This window comes from Hibiscus syriacus, unplaced genomic scaffold (assembly GCF_006381635.1).
Source record: "Hibiscus syriacus cultivar Baekdansim isolate YM2019G1 unplaced genomic scaffold, ASM638163v2 tig00110893_pilon, whole genome shotgun sequence".
NCBI classification, from domain to species: Eukaryota; Viridiplantae; Streptophyta; class Magnoliopsida; order Malvales; family Malvaceae; genus Hibiscus; species Hibiscus syriacus.
In genome coordinates this window covers 3,213,370-3,234,400 of record NW_024062901.1, presented here as the reverse complement: position 1 = coordinate 3,234,400, position 21,031 = coordinate 3,213,370, and the positions used below count along the sequence as shown (strand labels likewise).

At 34.1% G+C, this 21,031-nt stretch overlaps 2 protein-coding genes and 1 pseudogene across 2 annotated transcripts; all 3 read left to right on the top strand.

Moving 5' to 3' along the window:
* The first annotated feature begins 6,808 nt into the window (after nt 1–6,808).
* Nucleotides 6,809–13,010, top strand: LOC120145307 (annotated as a pseudogene).
* A 1,556-nt stretch (nt 13,011–14,566) lies between these two features.
* LOC120145235 (glucuronoxylan 4-O-methyltransferase 1-like) lies at nt 14,567–15,510 on the top strand. The gene has a single exon (XM_039159127.1). The coding sequence runs from the start codon at nt 14,567–14,569 to the stop codon at nt 15,386–15,388; it is 822 nt and encodes a 273-aa protein (XP_039015058.1). The 3' UTR covers nt 15,389–15,510.
* Nucleotides 15,511–16,446: 936 nt separating this feature from the next.
* On the top strand, nt 16,447–19,146 carry LOC120145264 (ras-related protein RABD1-like). The gene is made up of 8 exons (XM_039159147.1): nt 16,447–16,566; nt 16,685–16,757; nt 16,911–16,958; nt 17,053–17,100; nt 17,715–17,786; nt 18,172–18,327; nt 18,531–18,634; nt 18,885–19,146. Exons 1-8 carry the CDS (start codon nt 16,553–16,555, stop codon nt 18,973–18,975), a joined length of 606 nt encoding a protein of 201 aa, XP_039015078.1. The 5' UTR covers nt 16,447–16,552; the 3' UTR covers nt 18,976–19,146.
* Nucleotides 19,147–21,031: the final 1,885 nt, after the last annotated feature.

Sequence of the window (21,031 nt, the reverse complement as noted above, 5' to 3'; positions counted from 1 at the left end):
AAGACGAAAAGCAATCAGAGACTAACGGTGAATTTAACTGCACCAAAGTACACCGTAATGACCACGTGAATCAGGAAAGAACTCTATGTTATATGATTTGAAGAGGTACTTGTGCACAATAGTCATGCTGCGAGTTAATCGAGGTAGACCTTAATGGTTAAAACTGATTTTCGAGATTTGGATAGTAACGGATATGGGATTTTATGTTAGATTTTAAGCTTAAAATAAAAGTGCTCAAATTATGTAATTTAAGCTTAAAACAAAAGTGTTTAAATTATGTCTAAAAAATGTTTTAGTGCCTAATATTTTTTTTGTTAAAAATGTGTTTGAAGTTTTTCTGTTATTATTTTATGTGTCTGGACTTAACCATCGTAAAAAAATCTATTAAGTGACACGTCTTATGCTAATTTTGAAAATTTTATTTAAAATAAAAATATATAATTTAGAAAAAAAAAATCAAATCTAAAAGAAAAACAAAAAAAACTTTCAAAATCCTTTGCCACTGTTCGTCGCCACTAACGCCGTCAATCGGTCGAACACCAAATGATATGTGACCGGCCAACCATCCACGATCAATATTCACGTACTTTCACAATCGATTGAACACCCAAAAATAATGTAAATGAATGATTTTATTTTAGGAATTGTAGTTTTTTTTATTGAGGATTTTGATAAATTGAATACCTATCGTGAAAATTGTTAGAAGTATAATTAAGGGGGCATTTGGTTCACGGATTTTTATATTTTTGAGAGGAATATTTTTTTTCCGAGTTAAGATACCCATGTTTGGATGGGTCACATTCCTAAGTGATGGTAAAAACTCAATACCAACAGTATTTGTTTAGGTCTGTATTACTGGGAATATTATTCCCACATCTCACCTAGGTATTTCTTTATTCTCGTACTTAATGGGTTAAAATACCCTTCTCCCCGTTAGCTTGCTTCTGCGAAGGAACTTTGAAGCCTAATGCAAAAGCAAAAATACCGAACTCAAATACCCCATAAGACGTTGAGCTTCTGAAATCCGATATAGCATCATTTGTTTCCTCTCTTGGCTTCACCACCAATTCTTCCCTTCCTTGTTCAGGCTTCAACGATGTTGATTTTTGAAAAGATGGTCCCCTTAAACCTCCAAAGCCTCCAAAAAAAAAACCAAACGCCAAAAACCAGAGTTCTCAACTTGAGAAAAAACCTAACAATACCAAAACTCCAAAAACTTATAAAAACACGAAAAACAACCAAAGACCAAAGCCCAAGCCTCCAGTTTGGTCTCTTGAAGATGGAAACCAGAGTAGTAGGTTCTCTAGAGAGCCTGATAAGTTCAAGATTTTGCCAGCTTTGCCTTTGATGAAAGCGAGTGCTTTGATTGCGTGGTACGAGGATGAATCGGAGTTGGAAAAGAAAGTGTTTAGAAAGGATGGGAAGGAGAAAAAGGCTGTAGATGTTAGAAATGTGGAGGAGCTGAATAGATTAGCTAAGAAGAAGATGGAACTTGGGGGAAGATTGATGTGTCAGTACGCTAAAGATTATGAATCATCGAAAGGAATGTTTGGGGATATGAAGATGGTTTTAGCTAGTCAGAGGTCAGGGACGACTAGTGATAAAGTTTCTACATTTTCATTCTTGGTTGCGGATAATCTTGTTGCTAATTTGAAGTCGCTTGATGGAGTTTTGAGTATGATTTTCCATGTTTTTGATGTTGTTAAGTTTTAAGGAATTGGGAAAGTTATGATTGTTGAGCTAATGGTTTTAATACATTTCATCTATGGTTACGGTGTGTTTGACCCATTGGCCATTACTGAATTTATGCTCATTTGATGATCTTTTAGTTGTGTTCACTTGCAATATAGAGGAGCAATTATGCTTTTGCATGTTGTTAATTTTTTTTAAAAAAAGTAGTATGCTTGAATTTGATATGTGGCAATGGCTTAGTTGAATGCTGTTCGTTTGAAAATATTTTCATGAGTTTATTTGAATAGTGTACAAATGTCAAAATGTGTTGATCTACAGATTATTATATGCATTTTATTAAATTGTCCCTGGATATTTCCTCCTAGTTGCTGAACTGTTATTGTTCAAATTATAGGGTTAGTAGTATCAAAAGTAGGAAAGCGATATGCATTTACTGGATTCGAAGCTATAAAATAACTTTTTATTTCAAAGTGAGTACTCTAGCTCTCCTTACCTTTCACTGGTTTTCTTTTTAAAGTATTTCTTTCTTATTGAGTTTCTTTTCAATCTCATTAATTCATGTAGTTCATGTGCTATATTAGGATAGAGCGAAAGTTATCGGTAAATAGTGGCTAAGGTAGGAGGTATAAAAGCTTTATGTGCCCAAGATTGGTAACCTCCCATCTATAGTAGTTGTCCTATAGTGGGCGTTAAAGATTATGACATTACAAACACGAATCCCTGCTATGCACTTCTAGAAGATATCTAGATTTAGTTGGTCCGGAGTTTTCCCAAAATCTAAGGTGGGAAGTGTATATTAACATAGTTTGATGGTTTTTGTCAATTGTTGCACATTTTAATTTTTACAGGTTATTGCCTGATCGAAAGCTAAAAACACTCTTACAACGTCCTGTGAATGAGCTTCCAGAGACAAAAGATGGCTATTCCCTTATTCTTTTCTGGTATTGGGAGGACTGTTTGAAGCAGAGGTATGTTTGACCTTTTCCCCCTTTTGGCAGTTGTGTGGCATTTGTAAGCTTCCTAAGTTTGTCACTTTATTAAATTTTAATGAGGATAGTCCTTGGAGCCCAGAATAAATTAGTTTAGGTATTTGTGTGATTTATTATTCAACATGATCCAAACTAAACCATCCAAAGTATAGCTCAAAACTAAACTAATTTCATTTTCAAACTCAAAAAGTTGTACCAATGACTGTAACAAACCTGAATAAATCTATTGCCGTACTAAAATGATTTTCACTAAAAGTTAGTCTTATCTGCTAAGTACTAACCTATGCACTACTTGTGAATTGTGATCATTAGCAGATCTCACTTTTTGTAGAAGATTGACTACAAGGAGTCCTTGTATAAATTGTGCAATTATCAAAGCTTTTTGATCTTTTTGTTGAAGGCTTTTGTTGGAATTCTCATTTTACATGGTAGTTTAAGCTGACTTGATGCATCTGAATTTAGTTGAATTGAAAATAGATCATAGGTCAATCTAGAGTATCTTGATATGTGTTTTGCAAGGTCAAGGATTTACTTTGGGGGATGGAATCTCATATCCTAAATTTAGTAATTGGAAATTTTTATTGTACTTCAGTTCTTGTTTCCGTTAGGTTATATTACAAATGTCTTAACTTTATATTTTGCAGACCATGCATGCACTGCTAAAGAGCAAACCGTAGCAAGAACGTAAGCTGTTATATTCTCTAGTTAACAAAGTAAGTTTGTATTAAATTACTTTAACACTAGTTTTTCCCATCTATTGAAGCCTATGCATAGTAACAACTTTTTAAGCAGTAATAATTTTGTTTCATCATATTCTGATTATATACAGCTTGGAGATCCTCAAAGTAAGGGTGCATTAAATGCAGACTCTTATTTATCAAACCTTCTATCATATTCTAGAACTGCTTTAACTCAAAAGGAGGTTTGCTTAGTGCTTTGGGTGTTGGTTTTAAGTAATATCAAGGTTGAGATGTTAGTCCCTGGATTTTGACTTTGGGTAGCAAGCAAGGGCCCTTTTGGACTTTAAACAAAGAAAACTGAATTTGATGGAAAATTGTAGGACGAGTAGTTTTTAACTTGTAGTATGTAGAGTTGATAAAATTCTATGTACTTTTGACATCTTCCGGTAATTAGATGGCAAGCCTCATAATAAGGCTAGAAAAGCAATGCATAAGCTACCAGAAATAGGGGCCTTAATTTTTTCCCATATTGATGGCTTGATTGCGGCGGAAGAAGAAAATTAAGATGATATGTTATCTAAGAATCACTTGAATTAAGTTTTGATTTTTTTGGATAATTATTAAAATTACACATTAATTTTGTTAAATGCGTAAATAATACATAAATATTAATTATGTACCAAAAGAAATACATAACATTAATTTATAATTTTGATTTTTGTTTAATTGTATATATAAAATTTTAATTTAATTATATACATTTAAAAAGTAAATGCATTAATTTATAATAAAGTCATATTTGTACATTTTGGTAGGAGTCAAATGGTTCATCTATTAAAATGTTCATATGCTTATTTAGTTAAATATTGATGTAAAATTTTAATATATTTTTAGATAAATTATGTAAAATTTAATATTAATTAAAATTAAAATAATACATGATATATTTACTCTTTTATTCTACCGATTTATCTTTTAAATTTTATAAAAAATTATATATAATTAAAAAGTATATATATTAAAAATAATAAAATAATATATTCTCGATGAATTTTTATGTAAATATTTTCATTTAAATATTTAGAATTATACTTGTTAAAAAAATATAGAATAAGGACAATTTCGTAAAATATACATTCAAGTAATCTTTTATTCATTCAACCAAACATTGTAATCAACCAAACACTATAATCAACCAAACATTGCAATCTTACATTTCTGTCAAACAAACCAAACAAAGTAATATAACATTCCAGTAACGTGTTAGGTAATGTTACATTCCGGTAATCCTATTTCCGGAGGTAATCTTACATTCCGTGAACTAAACACACCATAAGCCAACTCCTCGAATCACGGGGAAGTCACACGTGCGACAGACTTAATATATGGCTAAGGAAAGTCTCTAAGGAAAGTCGCTACCGGTTTTATTATTATTTTTTAACAAAATCGGTAAAAAAATTACCTAAAACATTATTATTTCTACCGGTTTTGTTATTATTGGGCGCTTTACCGGTTTTGTTAACATATCCGGTAAAACGCTACCTAAAACATTATTTTTTTCTATCGGTTTTGTTATTATTGGACACTTTACAGGAAATGTTAAAAAACATTAACGCTTTAGGTATAAATAATAATGTTTGAAGTAATTGTTTACCGATTTTGTTAAAAAAATAATAACAAAACTGATAGCGTCTTTGTTTAGCCGTATATTAAGTCTGGCGCACATATAATTTCCCTCGAACCACCCGACCACCTTTCTAGAAACATTACATAACCTCAACACACTAGACCAAACTCCCGTAACATAGGGGAAACAAAAAAATATATATGATCCCTAGACTCTGGAGCAAGCTTGCAAAACAAACAAACAAACATTCCCATTTTTTTGCAATCGATTAAAAGTAGGAAGCCTCTCAAGAATCGTCATCCAACTAATAGCCGAATCTTTAGAATGTGCAAGAGGAGCCAAATAAATTTCTATCAAACCACCTTATCCATTTTACTCTGAACCTCCTTCAAAACCCACATAGCGATGACAATCGTCCCCTTATCAGCTGTAGCGAACACCCTTGCAGCTTTAGCTCTCAGCTTCAAAAGCTTTCTCACAATCCAGTTAAATTCAGCCTTACTCTCGAGGAGCCAAAAATCAATCCCTCTCATAACGTGCTCTTGCACCCAAGCAACCCACAAAGAACCCTGGTTGGCTAAAATATTCATAATGAGCATGATCAAACACGCCTTGTATCAACATTCAAGCCTCTTCAACCTCAGTCCCCCCTCGGACTTAAAGGGAGAAAATAAGGCCCCAAGTCACCCTCGCACCCCTTGTAGAGCTGTCACTACCCCGCCAGAAGAACCGAGAGTGAAACTACTCAATTTGCTTAACCACCTCCTTAGAGAGGAGGACCTGCCTACACCAAAAATTGGTAACACTACAAAGAACTGATTGTATCACCTGGAGCCTATCTCCATAACTAAGGGTTCAATATTTTTAAAATCAATAAAAGTAAATAAAATACAAAATATTAGAGATCAATCGTTTAATTAATCTTTTTTCTCCCTAAAACTCATAGAAAACAAAGTTTCCTTTCTCAGTCGTTTGTAGTAATTATTAAAAAATTAATATATTATTTTTTAATTGTCCGGAAATTTTTCGAATAAGGTGCCAATTATCTCATTTAAATTCATTAAAAACTCAAATTAAATTTTAACTTGAATCAAATTCATTTAATTTAAATATTAATTAAATTTTAAACAAACTAATTTAAATAACTTATGATTTATCTCCTTTACTGTCATAAACTCGAGGTAAAAGAAATGTGAAAGAGCTCAACCCGTAGGCAATCACGTGGGCCGAAAAACTCAAGAAAGAGTTGAAAATCCAAACAAAAGTCACATCGCTGTCAGCCAGGATATCTTTGATGGTTTGTTTCTCCAGCTCACTACGCGCCACCTTCTCCCGCTCCCCGTGCGGCGCGTTTAACTTCAACCTCTGTTTTTTTTTTTCACTCTCCCCTTCCTCTCTACTTTACTGTAAACATTCTCTTTGTTTTTTTTTTCTTTCTAATTTCTAGTGTTCCTCTACCAAACACACACACTGATACAGGAGGAAAAGAAAAAACACAGCAAAAGCTATTATTTTTCAAGGGCTATTCGTAATCTTAGGACTGATACTCAGATCCGTGTTTATCTCCCTTCATTTGTAAGAACTTCTAAAAAAGGAGTAATATTTGACCAAGTAAAGAAAGAAACTTATGTTTTTTCAAATTTCCATTCGCTTGCATGGCACATTTACTTCAAATTCCTGTCGTCAACAAATTTAGACAATTCAATTGTTAATATTTTACAGAAATTATTTTTTAATCGTTGCTTAAGTTTATATGCATTTTCGAGAGGAAAGGTGCTTTTTGAGGTCCCGAATTTTGGTTCATGGAATTCTCATTTTGATCCGTTTTCTGGGATTTTTTTTAGTTCCCCCTCTTTTATTTGGGGGATCTGGGTTTTTGTTGATTGTAGTATTGGCTTTTTGGGATCTATCGAATTAGCAATCTCTTTGGGATATCCTTTTGATTTGAGATCTGGGTCTTTCTCATTCAATAGAGAATGTTGCATTCCTTTTTAGAGAGAGAATTGGGACACATTTTCTTTGACAATGATTGAATATGATAATAACGAAGAGGGAGAATACATTGGATGAGTCGGTTTCTGATTGAGAAAAAAAAAGGCGCTCTAAATTATGGGTTGCATCTGCTCAAAAGGTGCTCGAGCAGATGACCATGTTGAAAATAACCATGGGAAAAGGGACAAGGCCCACAAGAACTCGAGAAAATCCGCAAAAAAGCTATCTGTTTCCTTCAAAAGGGACAATGTGGATGCCGAAACAGATGCCACTGAACGGTTGATCTCAGATCAGCAGCCGAACCACAGTGCCGTTTCAGGTCCTTCCTCCTCCTCCTCATCTTCCAATGATGAGGAAACGAAGGCACCGCCGGCGGTCGTTGAGAGGTCTAAAAGGACCCCTTCCGAGCTGCAAATACGTTCAACAGTGGAGACCGGGGGTAAGGGTGGTGGACAAGGGCAGCCGAGGATGCCCAGGATCATGAATGCAACTGATGGCGAGGGAGGTGCACAGGTGGTTGCTGGTTGGCCATCTTGGCTAGCAACAGTAGCTGGGGAAGCCATCAATGGATGGATACCTCAAAAGGCGGAATCATTCGAGAAGTTGGAGAAGGTTTGTTCAATAGCTTTATTTTTTATTGCTTATTTATGGTTTTGATTCTTGTATGATTCCCATTCCAGAAATTTGTGTTTTTCTTATGCATATTTACTTTGAAATATATAATACATAAACTACCTACTACCACCGACGTATTAATATTTTATGTTAAGGTATAAATTTTTAAAATTTCAAGGGGGGAGAGAGGTGGCGAAAACAGAATATCAATAGAAAATACAAAGAGAATGTAAAAAAATTATGAGAATTCGAAATTTTCAGGCAGGTGACTGTCCCCACCTGTCCCATGGTCCATCCCTGGCTACTACGTTGCATATAAAAATGAGAATGTGTTTTGTTATTGTGCATCTTGATACAAATTATGGCAATATGCAAGGGGGCATTAGCTCTTTGATTTGTTGATGTAATCTTTTACTTTATATTATTTTTCCTCTTTCAATAAGTATAGTTAATTGTCCTGCAAATAATGTAGATTGGTCAAGGAACTTACAGCAGTGTGTACAAAGCTTGTGACCTTGAATCAAATAAGTTAGTTGCCTTGAAGAAAGTTCGATTTGTTAATATGGACCCTGAAAGTGTTTGTTTCATGGCAAGAGAAATTATTATTTTGCGTCGGCTTGATCATCCTAATGTCATGAAGCTTGAAGGTCTAATTCCTTCCAGGGCGTCTGGAAGCTTATACCTTATATTCGAATACATGGAACATGATCTTGCAGGGCTTTTAGCAGCGCCTGAGGTTAAGTTCACTGAAGCTCAGGTATATTTATGTCTTCAATATTGATTTGATTCATGCTGTTTGGATCAGCATAAAATTTGTGATTCCATAATTTTCTGGACTTCAAAGGAGTATTGCCATGGTGTAAGAAAACAATTTCATGAGAAGTTTGTGACATTATTAACTTCAAATGGTTTTTTGTTGGTTTTTGATGGAACATGTTGTGCATGTAGCAAAAAATAATCAAATTTACAACTCAAAATGGAAAACAAATCTGGTCGATATTCCTTTCTTTAGTTATTGTCTGCTTGTACAATTTGAAGCATTTTTTCTGTCAAAGTGCAACCTTTCATAATGCTGTTTTATGGTTTTCAAATGAAAGACAAGGGACTCAGTTGTTAGGGTTTTCAAGTGCTGAATTTTATGGGTAACTGTGCAGATCAAGTGTTATATGAAACAGCTGCTCTGAGGACTTTACCATTGCCATAGTCATGGTGTTTTGCATTGTGACATCAAGGGCTCAAATCTATTGATAGACTGTAATGGAAATCTCAAGATTGGTGATTTCGGACTGGCAACTTTTTTCCACCCCGATCAGAAGCAGCCTCTAACAAGTCGTGTAGTAACCTTATGGTATCGTCCTCCTGAGCTTTTGCTTGGTTCTACAAACTATGGAGTTGCCGTTGATCTGTGGAGTTCTGGTTGCATACTTGCTGAATTATTTGTTGGCAAGCCTATCATGTCTGGAAGAACTGAGGTACTTATTTCACTTTTTGGGGTGTCGACGCATATAATTTGAAACTTCTTGTGCATGATAGTTTGTAATGAATTTTTTCTGTTCTTTGATAGAAACAAGAAATCTACTTATGATGACATAGAATATATATATATACTGTGTAAAACTCTAATTCATGTTAATCTCATGGGTTAGGATCCACCTACATTGTATAAAACTCTTTTAGTTTTACTACTAGCAGCACTCTGCCTTGATCTAGGTACATAATTCGCTTGTCATTTCATGTCCCATGTATTTAAATGTCAAATTATTTGCTATATGTGTTTGTGTTGGGTCTGTGTTTCCTTTTAAGGTGGGTTGGGGGGCGGGGGTGTTTCTGGTGTAGACATTTATTCTATATAACTGACAAAACTCATCTGAGTTAGTATAGTATTTACTGGACCATGGTTTAACTGATGTACTGCTACAAGTTATTCAACTTTTATCCGTGTAATTTTCATTCTAATGGCATGACAATGCAATGGATGTGTACTCTGGATCTGAGCTACAAGTTACTATTTGGAATTTACTCATAGCAGTACATTTGTAGTTGAGCTTTGTAATTTAATTTGTGGTGTGTGACATTTTGCTCATTTAACCTTTTAGGTTGAACAACTACATAAAATCTTCAAACTCTGTGGATCACCTTCCGAACAGTATTGGAAGAGATCAAAATTGCCACATGCAACCATTTTCAAACCTCAACATCCGTATAAAAGTTGTGTTCCTGAGACATTCAAGGACTTTCCTGCATCTGCTTTGGGCCTTTTGGAGGTTCTTCTTGCGATAGAACCCGAGTCTCGTGGAACTGCTTCTTCAGCACTTCAAAGTGAGGTAAAGTTAATATGTTATTCCTCCAAGTTGTGCATTTTCATCAAGAACAGAGATCTTTTAGTTCAGACTTGTTACCTTACTTACAGTTCTTTTTTGTATCAATCTGTGTGTTAGTCCAACTGATTTCCTCGAGAACAATTTAAGTTGTTGACTTTTCTTATACAAGCAAGAAAAAGGAACCCCCCTAAGCCTTAACCCCTATTTTATTAGCTTGGATTGCTTTCTGACATTTTACCATTTATAATCTTCTTAAGAGTACTCTATTCAGATGCAGGCCTATATGGAATTAGTTAGCAGCCGGTAAAGGAATAGTTATTTTAGACAAGAAATGAGAGAACATGGGAGAATATACTTTTAGTTTATTTCATTTCACATACACGTAAGCCAGTGCCATGCCATCTACAATACCATGATTAGCTTTGAACAAGTATTTACCAAACTAAGACCAAGGGGTAGCCAACTATTTGACTCATAACATATTGTGATAGCCGGGGATTTGAAATATGCCTTTCGGTTAACTTGGTAAGAATGGAAATAAATTCTTTATAATAAGCAAGAAGCCTTTCTTTGCATATTTGCTGCGCTTGAAATGTTAACTGTTTCAATCTTTATAATTGTCCAGCTTGTTTGGTTCAATGGCACTCATCAACTCTTCCTCGTACTCGAGAAATAACATGTTCAATATGTCAGCGATGAAATTGTTACTGCACAGCTTGTCTTGGTTCTGCTGGGTAGTTCATTAGAATGTCAACTATGTTGGTTGCTTTTTATTATCCCATCTTTTCTTACTTTTTACTTGTCATCTTAACATTCTTTTTATTCACATTATTTCATTTTGGTAATTTTGTTTTAACTCCAAAGTTTCTCTTCCAGTTCTTTACAACACAGCCTCTTCCCTGTGATCCATCTAGTTTGCCAAAGTATCCACCTAGTAAGGAGTTCGATGCCAAACTTCGAGAAGAGCAATCTAGAAGGTATTTATCTGCTCCTACTCTATTAATTTTTTATCTCATCAATGTTTAAACAAGATTGTCTGAAAATTATATCGGGGCTTACTAAACTTTTACCTATATTATGGTCTTTTAGTTCATTATGCTCGAAGCTTTGGTAACCTCTTTGTGATCTGCACTTGACATTGTGTCGGAAGTAGGAATATCTTCTGCCTTGACTCCACCCCAAACCTGATTTTATTTAAAACTTTAACACCCAAATCCGACCCCAAAAAATGAAAAACTCATTGACTCCAACCTTACCTGCCCCGGAGGCCAGCTTACTACATAATTCTTTTGTATTATATTAAAAGAGGGGTATTTTACTGAACTCACTGCTGATGGGCTTGGTTTAAACCACCCGCCCCATAACGAAATTTTTTAATTAAAGATCCGCCCCATCCCCCAAGCCAATTTTGCAGAAAGAAAAGGGGACTATAGGGTCGGGCGAGGCATAGCGTAACCCAACTGGTTTGGGTTATGTGTATTATGTTTCTCTGTAAATTTACTACCCAAAAAGGAATAACAATTGTTCTTCCTGTTTGTTCACTGGAAAACCAGGCAAAGAGCTGCTGGTGGGAAATTCCATGCACACTATCCTGCTAGAGGGCTGTCCAGAGAATTAATAGCTGTTCCTGCCCCAGATTTGAATGCCGAGTCACAAGCATCCATACAGGTACTTTCTTACTTGCGAGACTTATTTGCGTTTGCAAAATGCATATGCTTATGATGGTATTTAATGTGTGGTGTTTGAACACTTTCCAAATGGAAAATCAGTCTTTTGGTCAGGACTGATGTTTACTGTGTTGCTTGATACAGAAGCGGCGACGACAATACAGTGGCAAAAGTATCAGTGAAGTACACTACTCTGAAGAAGACAGGAGTGGTGCTACCTTCCCTATTGATCCTCAGAAAGGAACAGAAAGAGTTCTACCCAACTCTCATTCTGGCCGGTCAATGCGCCATAGTAGATTTGGATCTTCTCGGAATAAGAAAACGAATGAGATTGAGTTTATGAAGGTTTCCACTCGAGCATTTAGTTCTCCTAGGAAGCCCGAAGAGTTGAGATCTCAAGCAACATCTGTTCATCGTGGAACATTGGAATTGTCCAGATTTTCTAATTCAATTGCTGTTGGAGGCTTTCCACGGTTCGATATGACTAAAGAGAAGAAAATAAATCCTCACTGGCCAGGGGAGCATTTTAATGCTGGATATAACCATCTGGATATTGTGGAGCCCTCTGAGAAGCATGAACTGTCCCATCGTTTACTCGACAGGCCAAAGGCTTCGAATTTGAAGGATGAACAACAATTTTCCAAGGAATCAAAAGTCGTAAGGGAACTTCGTAAATAGAATCAGTTATATCGTTCATTTGTTTTGGCCAAGACATCCTTTTTCTTTTCGTTTAGTGATGGATTCGATATCCATTCTTGTGAAAACTGATTCCATGTGATGGTTTGCAACAATTGCTTTTACGGTATTCATGGCATAATGGACAACAAAATTTATCAGTTTCAACTGTCTGGAGTTACTAACACTTATCTTGTCTGTGAATCTAGGGTTACGTTTACATTAATAACCGAATCCATTCTTCCGGACCATTGTTGCCTTGTGGAGGGAACCTTGAGGAAATGCTTAAAGAGCACGAGAGACGGATTCAGAATGCTGTTCGCAGAGCTCGTGCAGACAAAATGTCGAAAACTAACTTTGACGATTATGGACAAACTGAATCGCTACTTTAACCCCCAAGAAAAGGAGGGTGAGAAACTTGAAAGAAGCTTATACCGGGTTCCACTCCGGTCCAGAAGCTCCAGTGTGTCATAATATAATTACTAGGAAAAAATATTTTGTTTTGGAGATTTGACAAGTCTTGCTGCCGGATGATGTTCGATCATCATGGATTTTCAACCATGCAGCCAGTACAAATTCTCCGGCCAAAGTTCCCTCAGAAAGAAAATGCAGTGGACGACCAAGAACATCGATCGGTATTTGGTGAGTTTGTGATTTACGTTTGAAATTTGCATACAGGCCATTTTGTTGTTACCTTAGGTAGAGGCAGTGTTACACTTCTACTTTCTGAAATATGCTTTGTACAGGTAAAATAGGCTGCTTCTTATAAAGTTAAAATTAAGATCCCTGCAATTTTTTGTAATGGCCAGCCGAGTCCTCATCTCGAATTTACTCACTTTTACAGGCTATATGACTATAATTATGCTTTGTAATTTATAAAGTTTGAATAATTGAAAAACTTAAAAAATGAGCCAAGTATTTTGTCAGTTTTGTGATTTGGCCTCTATTTTTCTTATTTCTTCAAATTTTTTTCATTTTAAGTTTATTTTTTTATCAAATTTGAATCGCACATTTCTAAACCATACCATGGCAGAATACTTATGTAACTTTAATTTTTCTTTTGACAAATTTTTCTCTCAATTGTCCTTAAATTTTATATGATTCTTTGTTTCTTCATTTAAATCCATATTTTCCTATCTAAAAAATACACACGTAACTTCAATTCTTATTTTCAATAATAAATTTATTTTTTCAACATAATATATTAGCTTTTTATTTTATTCAATTTAGTCTCTTGATTATATATATTTTTTATAAATTCTTTATTTTCATCAATTCATTGACTCTTTTGTACTCGCATCAATAGATTTTTTCCTCAAAATATCTTTTTAAAAAAATAAATGGTTGTCCCTTGTTCCCATATGTAATGGGGTAAGGGGGAGGTAAGATAGTAGGCTGTCCCCAATACCAGATTGAGAGTAGCTTCCGTAGAAGACCTCCGAATTATGAAATGCCTTCCGTGAGACTCGATCTCACGACCTCAAGGTTAAAAAATAATATTATAAATATATTTTATAATTTTAGATGACATTTGATTTATCAAATAATATTTTAATTTAAAAAGTAATGTGAATATATATATTATTAGAGAAAGTTGATAAATTATAATAAAATTAGATATAATTATAATTAAATTTGAAAAAATGGAAATAACTCTACTCAAATTTAAAATAAAATTCAAAAAATAAAATATGACTTATTAATTCGATTAACTCAATTTTTTTATTTAATTTGATCGAATGTTCAACCTTAGATAGGACATGTCTCTTGCAATTTTCAAAAATACATGTTTCTGTCTTACTTTTGGACAAAGTAACATAACACTCACATGTACTATGTTTTTATTGCAATGTCAAGTTATCAATTTGATATTGATCAAAGTCGGATATTTATAATTTTGATTTCGAATCGAGCTTAACCATGAAACTTTTCATTGCTTTTATCACCTACCTTAGGAATCTAACAACCGGAATAGAAAATTAACCCATTATTGTTTGAAATGTCATCCAACTATCAAATTCTGAAAACTAAGGTTCCCCTGATAATCCATTGCTGTTGCAGCTTAAAATTAATAATTCATAGAAAGCAACAAATTGGGTATTAGAATGAACCCTAATTTAATGAAATCCACCAAACTAGTTGATGTGCCAACAACATTGTTGTTGCTTCATGCACAATCCTCGTAGATGTTTTGTCTTCATCAAGTAACTGGTGTTTCATCACTTCCAAGCATAATGAAGCTGAAGTATACTAATGTATTTGCAGCTCAAATATAAGCATGCCATGCATCAGACATTTCAGGCAAAACATGAGGCCTAAGACAAGTCAAGCCCTCAATTCCAAGGTCATTTTAGGGGTTTTCTTTGCTTGTCTCCTCCTTTTCGTGTTGAGATCGAGTTTATCGTCGTCTCCCGAAGAAGCCGCATCGTCTCCGAGCACGTTGCGAACTTTTGCGCCGGCTAAAACGTCTAGTCCTATCGAAGAAAGCAAGGATTGCTCGCCGTCATGCAATAAGATACCGCGTGCTCTTGCCCAAGCTCTCATACACTACGCGACCTTGAGTATCACCCTGCAACAAACGTTGAAGGAGATCTCGGTCACGGCGAAGATACTAGAGAAGAAGTCACCATGCAACTTCCTAGTGTTCGGTTTGGGCCATGATAGCCTCATGTGGAGTTCGCTCAACTACGGTGGACGAACAGTTTTCCTAGAAGAAGACGAGGCCTGGATCGAGCAAATTCGACGCCGGTTCCCCATGTTAGAGTCCTACCATGTCACGTATGATAGCAAGGTGAACCAAGCCGATAATCTCATGGATGTGGGCAAAGGCCCCAAATGCACAGCGATCGCAGACCCTAAACACTCAATGTGCCAACTTGCATCGAAAGGTTTGCCGAGTAAGGTTTACGAGATGAAATGGGACTTGATAATGGTAGATGCCCCGATCGGGTATTACGAGGATGCTCCGGGGAGGATGACCGCCATATACATCGCAGGTATGATGGCAAGGAATAAAGGGAAAGGAGTGACTGACGTGTTCGTGCACGACGTGAACCGAGTCGTCGAAGAGAAATTCTCCATGGCATTTTTGTGTGAAGGGTACATGAAGAAGCAAGAAGGGAGGCTTTGACACTTCAGGATCCCTAGCCATAAGGATGGCTTGGAAAGGCCATTTTGCCCAGAGTGATGATTTTACAAATTCTTTGTTATAGTGTTGATTGATGCTGTTTCACGGGGAATTATCCCTTTTTGTTTACATTAATTCCAAAGTAAAATAGGAAAGCACGGCATTCTTGCATAGAATAAATATAAAATTTTGAAAAATTCTCTCTTAGTTACAATAGAATACAATTTTACTAATTTCCACAAAAGGTTGAAAAGTAAAATAAATTTTGGAAGTGATTGAATTTGTATAATAATAATAATAATAAGGGTAAACTACATGTTTAGTACCCCAAATATTATTTTTGTTACATTTTGGTCACTTAACTATTTTTTATTTCAGAATGGTACCTAATGTTATGTTTTAATCTAATTTTGGTCATCCACCATTAAAAAATTAACAACGATTTTGACGGGTCACCATACGGTAGTATCATATCATCGTTAAAACTTTTAAAAATGTCACATTAATAGTTATGTAAATATTTTAACGGCAGATACCAAAATGAAATCAAAATATAATGTTAAATATGATTTAAAAAAAATAATAGTTGGGTTTGGGTGACCAAAATGTAACAGAAGTAATACTTGGGGAACTAAATGTGTAGTTTACCCTATAATAATTAGGGTAAACTATGCATTTAGTACTTAAACTATTAATTTTTTCTATTTTAGTATCTAAACTTTCAATTTTTTTCAAAATCATATGTAATGTTTAATTTTTGTTTCATTTTAGTACCACACCGTTAAAAACTCAATACATTTAGTACCTAAACTATCAATTTTGGTATGTATGTTTTAGTACCTAAAATTTCAAAAAAAATCAAAATTTAACATTAAATTTTAAACATGATACTAAAATGAAATAAAAAATAAATTTTAGGTATATTTTTGAAAATAATTGATAGTTTAGGTATTTAAATTGACTAAAATCGATAGTTTAAATACTAAATGTGTAATTTACCCTAATAATTAATAAAGAAATGTGATTGAGAGGGATAGGCAAATAGAGCGCAATCGGAAGAAAACTTTCTCACTGTTGACATAGAAACTAAAAACTCGAACTTTCCCTTTTCTCTGCCGAACAGTCCGTACCTTCGTCTCAAAGATTTTCAAGTCTTTTGGATCTCAAATGAGCAACGAATAGTGAGCCTTCCTCCTTAATTTTTTTCCATTTCTGTATATTTCTAATCGCATTTCTTTTGAAAAATAGTTAAATCTATGCTCTTTTCTCTCTTTAATATATATATTTTTAATTTTTTAGCGATTATCTGTTCAAACTTCTGCTTATCGGCGACTCTTCCGTCGGAAAATCATGTTTACTTCTCAGATTCGCCGTAAGTTTAATTTCTTGTAGCTGTTATTTATTTATTTATTAAAATTTGCTCTTGTTTTGACATTGTCGGTTTGCTTCTTAGTTAATTTTTACTAATCTTAAGAGCAATTAGAGGTTAAAATTTTTAAGTGTGTGCTTGCTTAAAATTTTCCAGGATGATTCTTACGTGGATAGCTACATCAGTACCATCGGTGTTGATTTCGTGAGTTTCCTTCTCTCTGTCGCATAAATATATGGAGATTTTTTTACATGTACTAAAAATGTGAAAATTTTCTTATTTAATTGTTTATATTTAGAAAATCAGAACTGTGGAGCTGGATGGCAAGACGATCAAGCTGCAAATTGTGAGTATAACACGTTTCTTCAAAGAAAGTGGTGCTAGGCAGTAGGCATTTGGGTATCATGTACATTTAAGCCTATAATTGTTGTTTTGAAGTTTGTTTCTGGTCAAAGCTTGTTCAGTCATTATTGTTCAGAGCTTTATAATTATACATGTTGATGACGTTTAGTAAAGCTAGTTGACTTGTGTGAATCTTGAGTCAAATTGCTGGTTTCATGGTAGAAACGACATGCCACGGCATAGATTATGTATGTAGTTGAATTATATGTTTTTCAGCAACGATGTTAAAGGCCACTACCAATGTTTGTCTTCACTTATCCTATTTACGAGTATAATAGGAAACGAGGGTTTCCATAGCTAAAGTAACCTTCATCTTTGATGTACCAGAAAAGTGAGATTGATTGTGTCATGATGAAGGAATTTTCAGTTGTGGCCAATGGGATGGCGTTTATATGACTAGTTTATTTTGTTAATCCAATTTTTCCACTGATAGTTAACTGTGGCTTTTTAGTGTTGGAAAAAATGAGCAAGGAAGAACCATGCATCGTTCACCTCTAATCCCCCCTTTTTTCAGCCGTGCCTATATTAACATGTGATGTTCTACTCCTCTTTGTTTAGTGGGATACTGCTGGACAGGAGCGTTTTCGGACTATCACGAGCAGTTATTACCGAGGAGCCCATGGGATAATTGTAAGAAACTGAACCATCTGATCTGTAAATCATAAAATTTTATCCGAACTAACCTTGGCGGTGTGTTTCAAACAAATTTGATCATCACATTATCTGTTAATTTCTGTTCTTGCAATTAATATAAACATACAGTCAATATTCCATATTTTGTTTAAACATGTAAATTGTCATGTGAACCCAAAACTGCCAGTCTTATTATGTATTTCTCAAGTTGGTAAAGAGGGGGGGGGGGCTATTTTTTATATCTTAGCATATTGAAGAACTCAATTAAAGAAAATGATGTTTTTTCTTCTGAAATGATTATCAACGGTATCACTCTCTTATTTATCTTTTCTCACATTGCATAAGCTTCTCACTATCCTTTCGTGTATTGGGATTGCAACAGATAGTCTACGATGTTACTGAGATGGAAAGCTTCAATAATGTCAAGCAATGGTTGAATGAGATTGATAGATATGCTAATGACAGTGTATGCAAGCTTCTGGTCGGCAACAAATGTGATTTAGTTGAGAACAAGGTTGTTGACACTCAAACAGCGAAGGTATGTGTTGTTACTTTTAATGTTTTAGGTTTTATCATCAGTTAATTCTCGTACTTCCAGAGATGTTCCTTTCCTTTCAAAACTAGCATCGATTATTTAGATGACAAATTGTATAAACAAATGGAACCTGCTGCTGCTGAGAAAATTTACTGCCGGCATCATAATTTGATTAATTTGCAATCCTGTTGCTCAATGAACTGCAGGCTTTTGCTGATGAACTCGGGATTCCTTTCCTGGAGACGAGTGCTAAAGATTCAATCAATGTGGAGCAGGCTTTCTTAACCATGGCTGCTGAAATCAAGAAAAAGTAAAATGACTTTTCAACACTCCCATGTGTTCCTGTTCTTAACCTGTTTGCTAGTAATCGGTTAATTGTTTATTAGTAAGATGCCACCATTGCACTTCGGAGCACTTAGCTCTTTCATTCGATTCAATAGTTCACCAGCCTAGATTTTCCGAAAAATTATCATTTGTCCAAATCTCCACCTTTATTCATTTATTTATATTTTCACGTTTTTTAATGAAGTTGACCTAAATAGTTATCAAAATCTTTGCAGAATGGGTAGTCAACCAGCTGCCAACAGGTCAACCGGAACCGTTGAAATGAAGGGACGGCCGATCGAGCAGAAGAACAACTGCTGTGGCTAATTGACCATGTAAGCATTTAACTCTGTTTTAGAGAGACCATAAACATGTTGCATATCATATGAACCTGTCGGAAACTAAAAGTGTTAGCTGTTTGAACCCTCTGTTGTAAGCGCAAATTGTAATGCTCGTTAATAATTGGCATAATAACAAAATACCTCCAACGTTGGCATAGATTGATACTTTGCCCCCTATCCTTATTTTTAGAGTATTTAATCCTTCAGTATTAACAAAATTATCCCTACATTTGTACAAATGGTCACTTTGTCCCAAATCCTTATTTTAGAGTATTTTAGCTTTCAACGTTTTATTTTAGAACAAAATACCTTTTGGGTGGATGAAAATAGTGAGTTGACTAATGATTAATGTTTCTTATTGATGTGGTAGGTCCATATGTAATGTCACGTCATCAAAAAAATATTTTTAAATTATCTTTAAATATATTTTTGCAAGTGTATATATAATTAAAGCTTAATATAAAAACAAGTGTCTAAATTATATCTCAAAAAACTTTTTAATGTTTAAAGAATTTTTCGTTAAAAATAGATGCTTAATGTTTTTTCCGTTATATTTTTAGGTGTATGATGTCAATCGCAGTTAAAAATCATTGTCACTCGACATCAATTGCTGTTAAAATTCATTGTTAAGACGTGTCACATTTTGATAATTTGATAATTTTTATTTAAAATAAAAAATATAATTTAAAATAATTTTTTTTCAAATCTTAAAAAATCCCAAAACTTTTAAAAACTTCATTTCAATCATTTTGCTACTGTTGATTGCTACCAACAACGTCAATTGGTCAAACATTCAACAACGTGTGGCTGGCCAACCATCCATGACTAAAACTCCACGCTTTCGCAACCGATTGAACGTCAAAAAATGGTATAATTGAAATTTTTTGTTTTAGGGTTTTGAAATCATAAAAATCCCTTAGATCAATCGTGGTAATTAATTGTTTGATCGAATGTGTTGGTCGGTCGTTTGTCGTTTAATCGACCGTGGCATAGAAGGAAATGGGGAAGGGAGAAGGGGGAGGGGAGAAACACACCGGTGATGTATTTTTTTTTAATTTTTAATATAAAATAATTTTTTAAAAAAATCAAAAAATATCAGAACATGACACGTGTCACTTAACGAGATTTTTTAATGGCATTTAACATCCGGACACCTAAAATGATAAGGGAGAAAACATTAAACACCTAAAATGGTAACAAAGAAAAAGTTAGACACCTATTTTTAACGAAAAATTCTTTAGGTACTAAAATATTTTTCGAGGCATAATATAGACACTTATTTTTATATTAGCCCTATAATTAATTATAATTAATCTAAAAATATTTTTTTGCTACAATGATATCACACGTGGATTTATTAAGTCGGTATGAAGTATTCACAGTTAGTCAACTAATATTTTTTATTCAACCGATGATATTTTGTTCCAAAATGATAAGTTAAAATGTTTTACAAAAAACATAGAGGACAAAGTGACCATTGGACAAACGTTAGAGATAATTTTATTAATATACCTTCATAATGTGCATCTTATGTTTAGATTACTTAGCATGTGCGTATCTTTGCTAAACTAAGCTAAATTTAAATGGAACTGATATATATTTTTATGCCTAATAAGAATGAAATTTGAGCGGATATCTAAAATTTTTGAATCATCTTAATCTATAAATTTATTTAAATTTTCAAATCCGTTTTATTTTCAGATATAGCTATCCAAATCAGAATTAAATTTATTATCTATTAGATATCTAAATCTATATAAAAATTAATAATTTATACTTTTATATTATATGTCGAATACTTAAAATTATAAAAAAAAAAGTTTAAATCTTTATGGAATCAAACACAAATTTTATTTTAGGTAGAAAGACACTCGAGGTCCCTATACTTTTAAAAAAACTAATGTGGTCCTCATCATATATTTTTTTTATCAATGTGGGCCCTCTAATTAAAAAAACAAGTTTTTCGTCATTGACAAACGGTTGTGTTAATTCATGTTGTTATAAATTATATAAATTACAATAATTATCACTCAACTATTTTC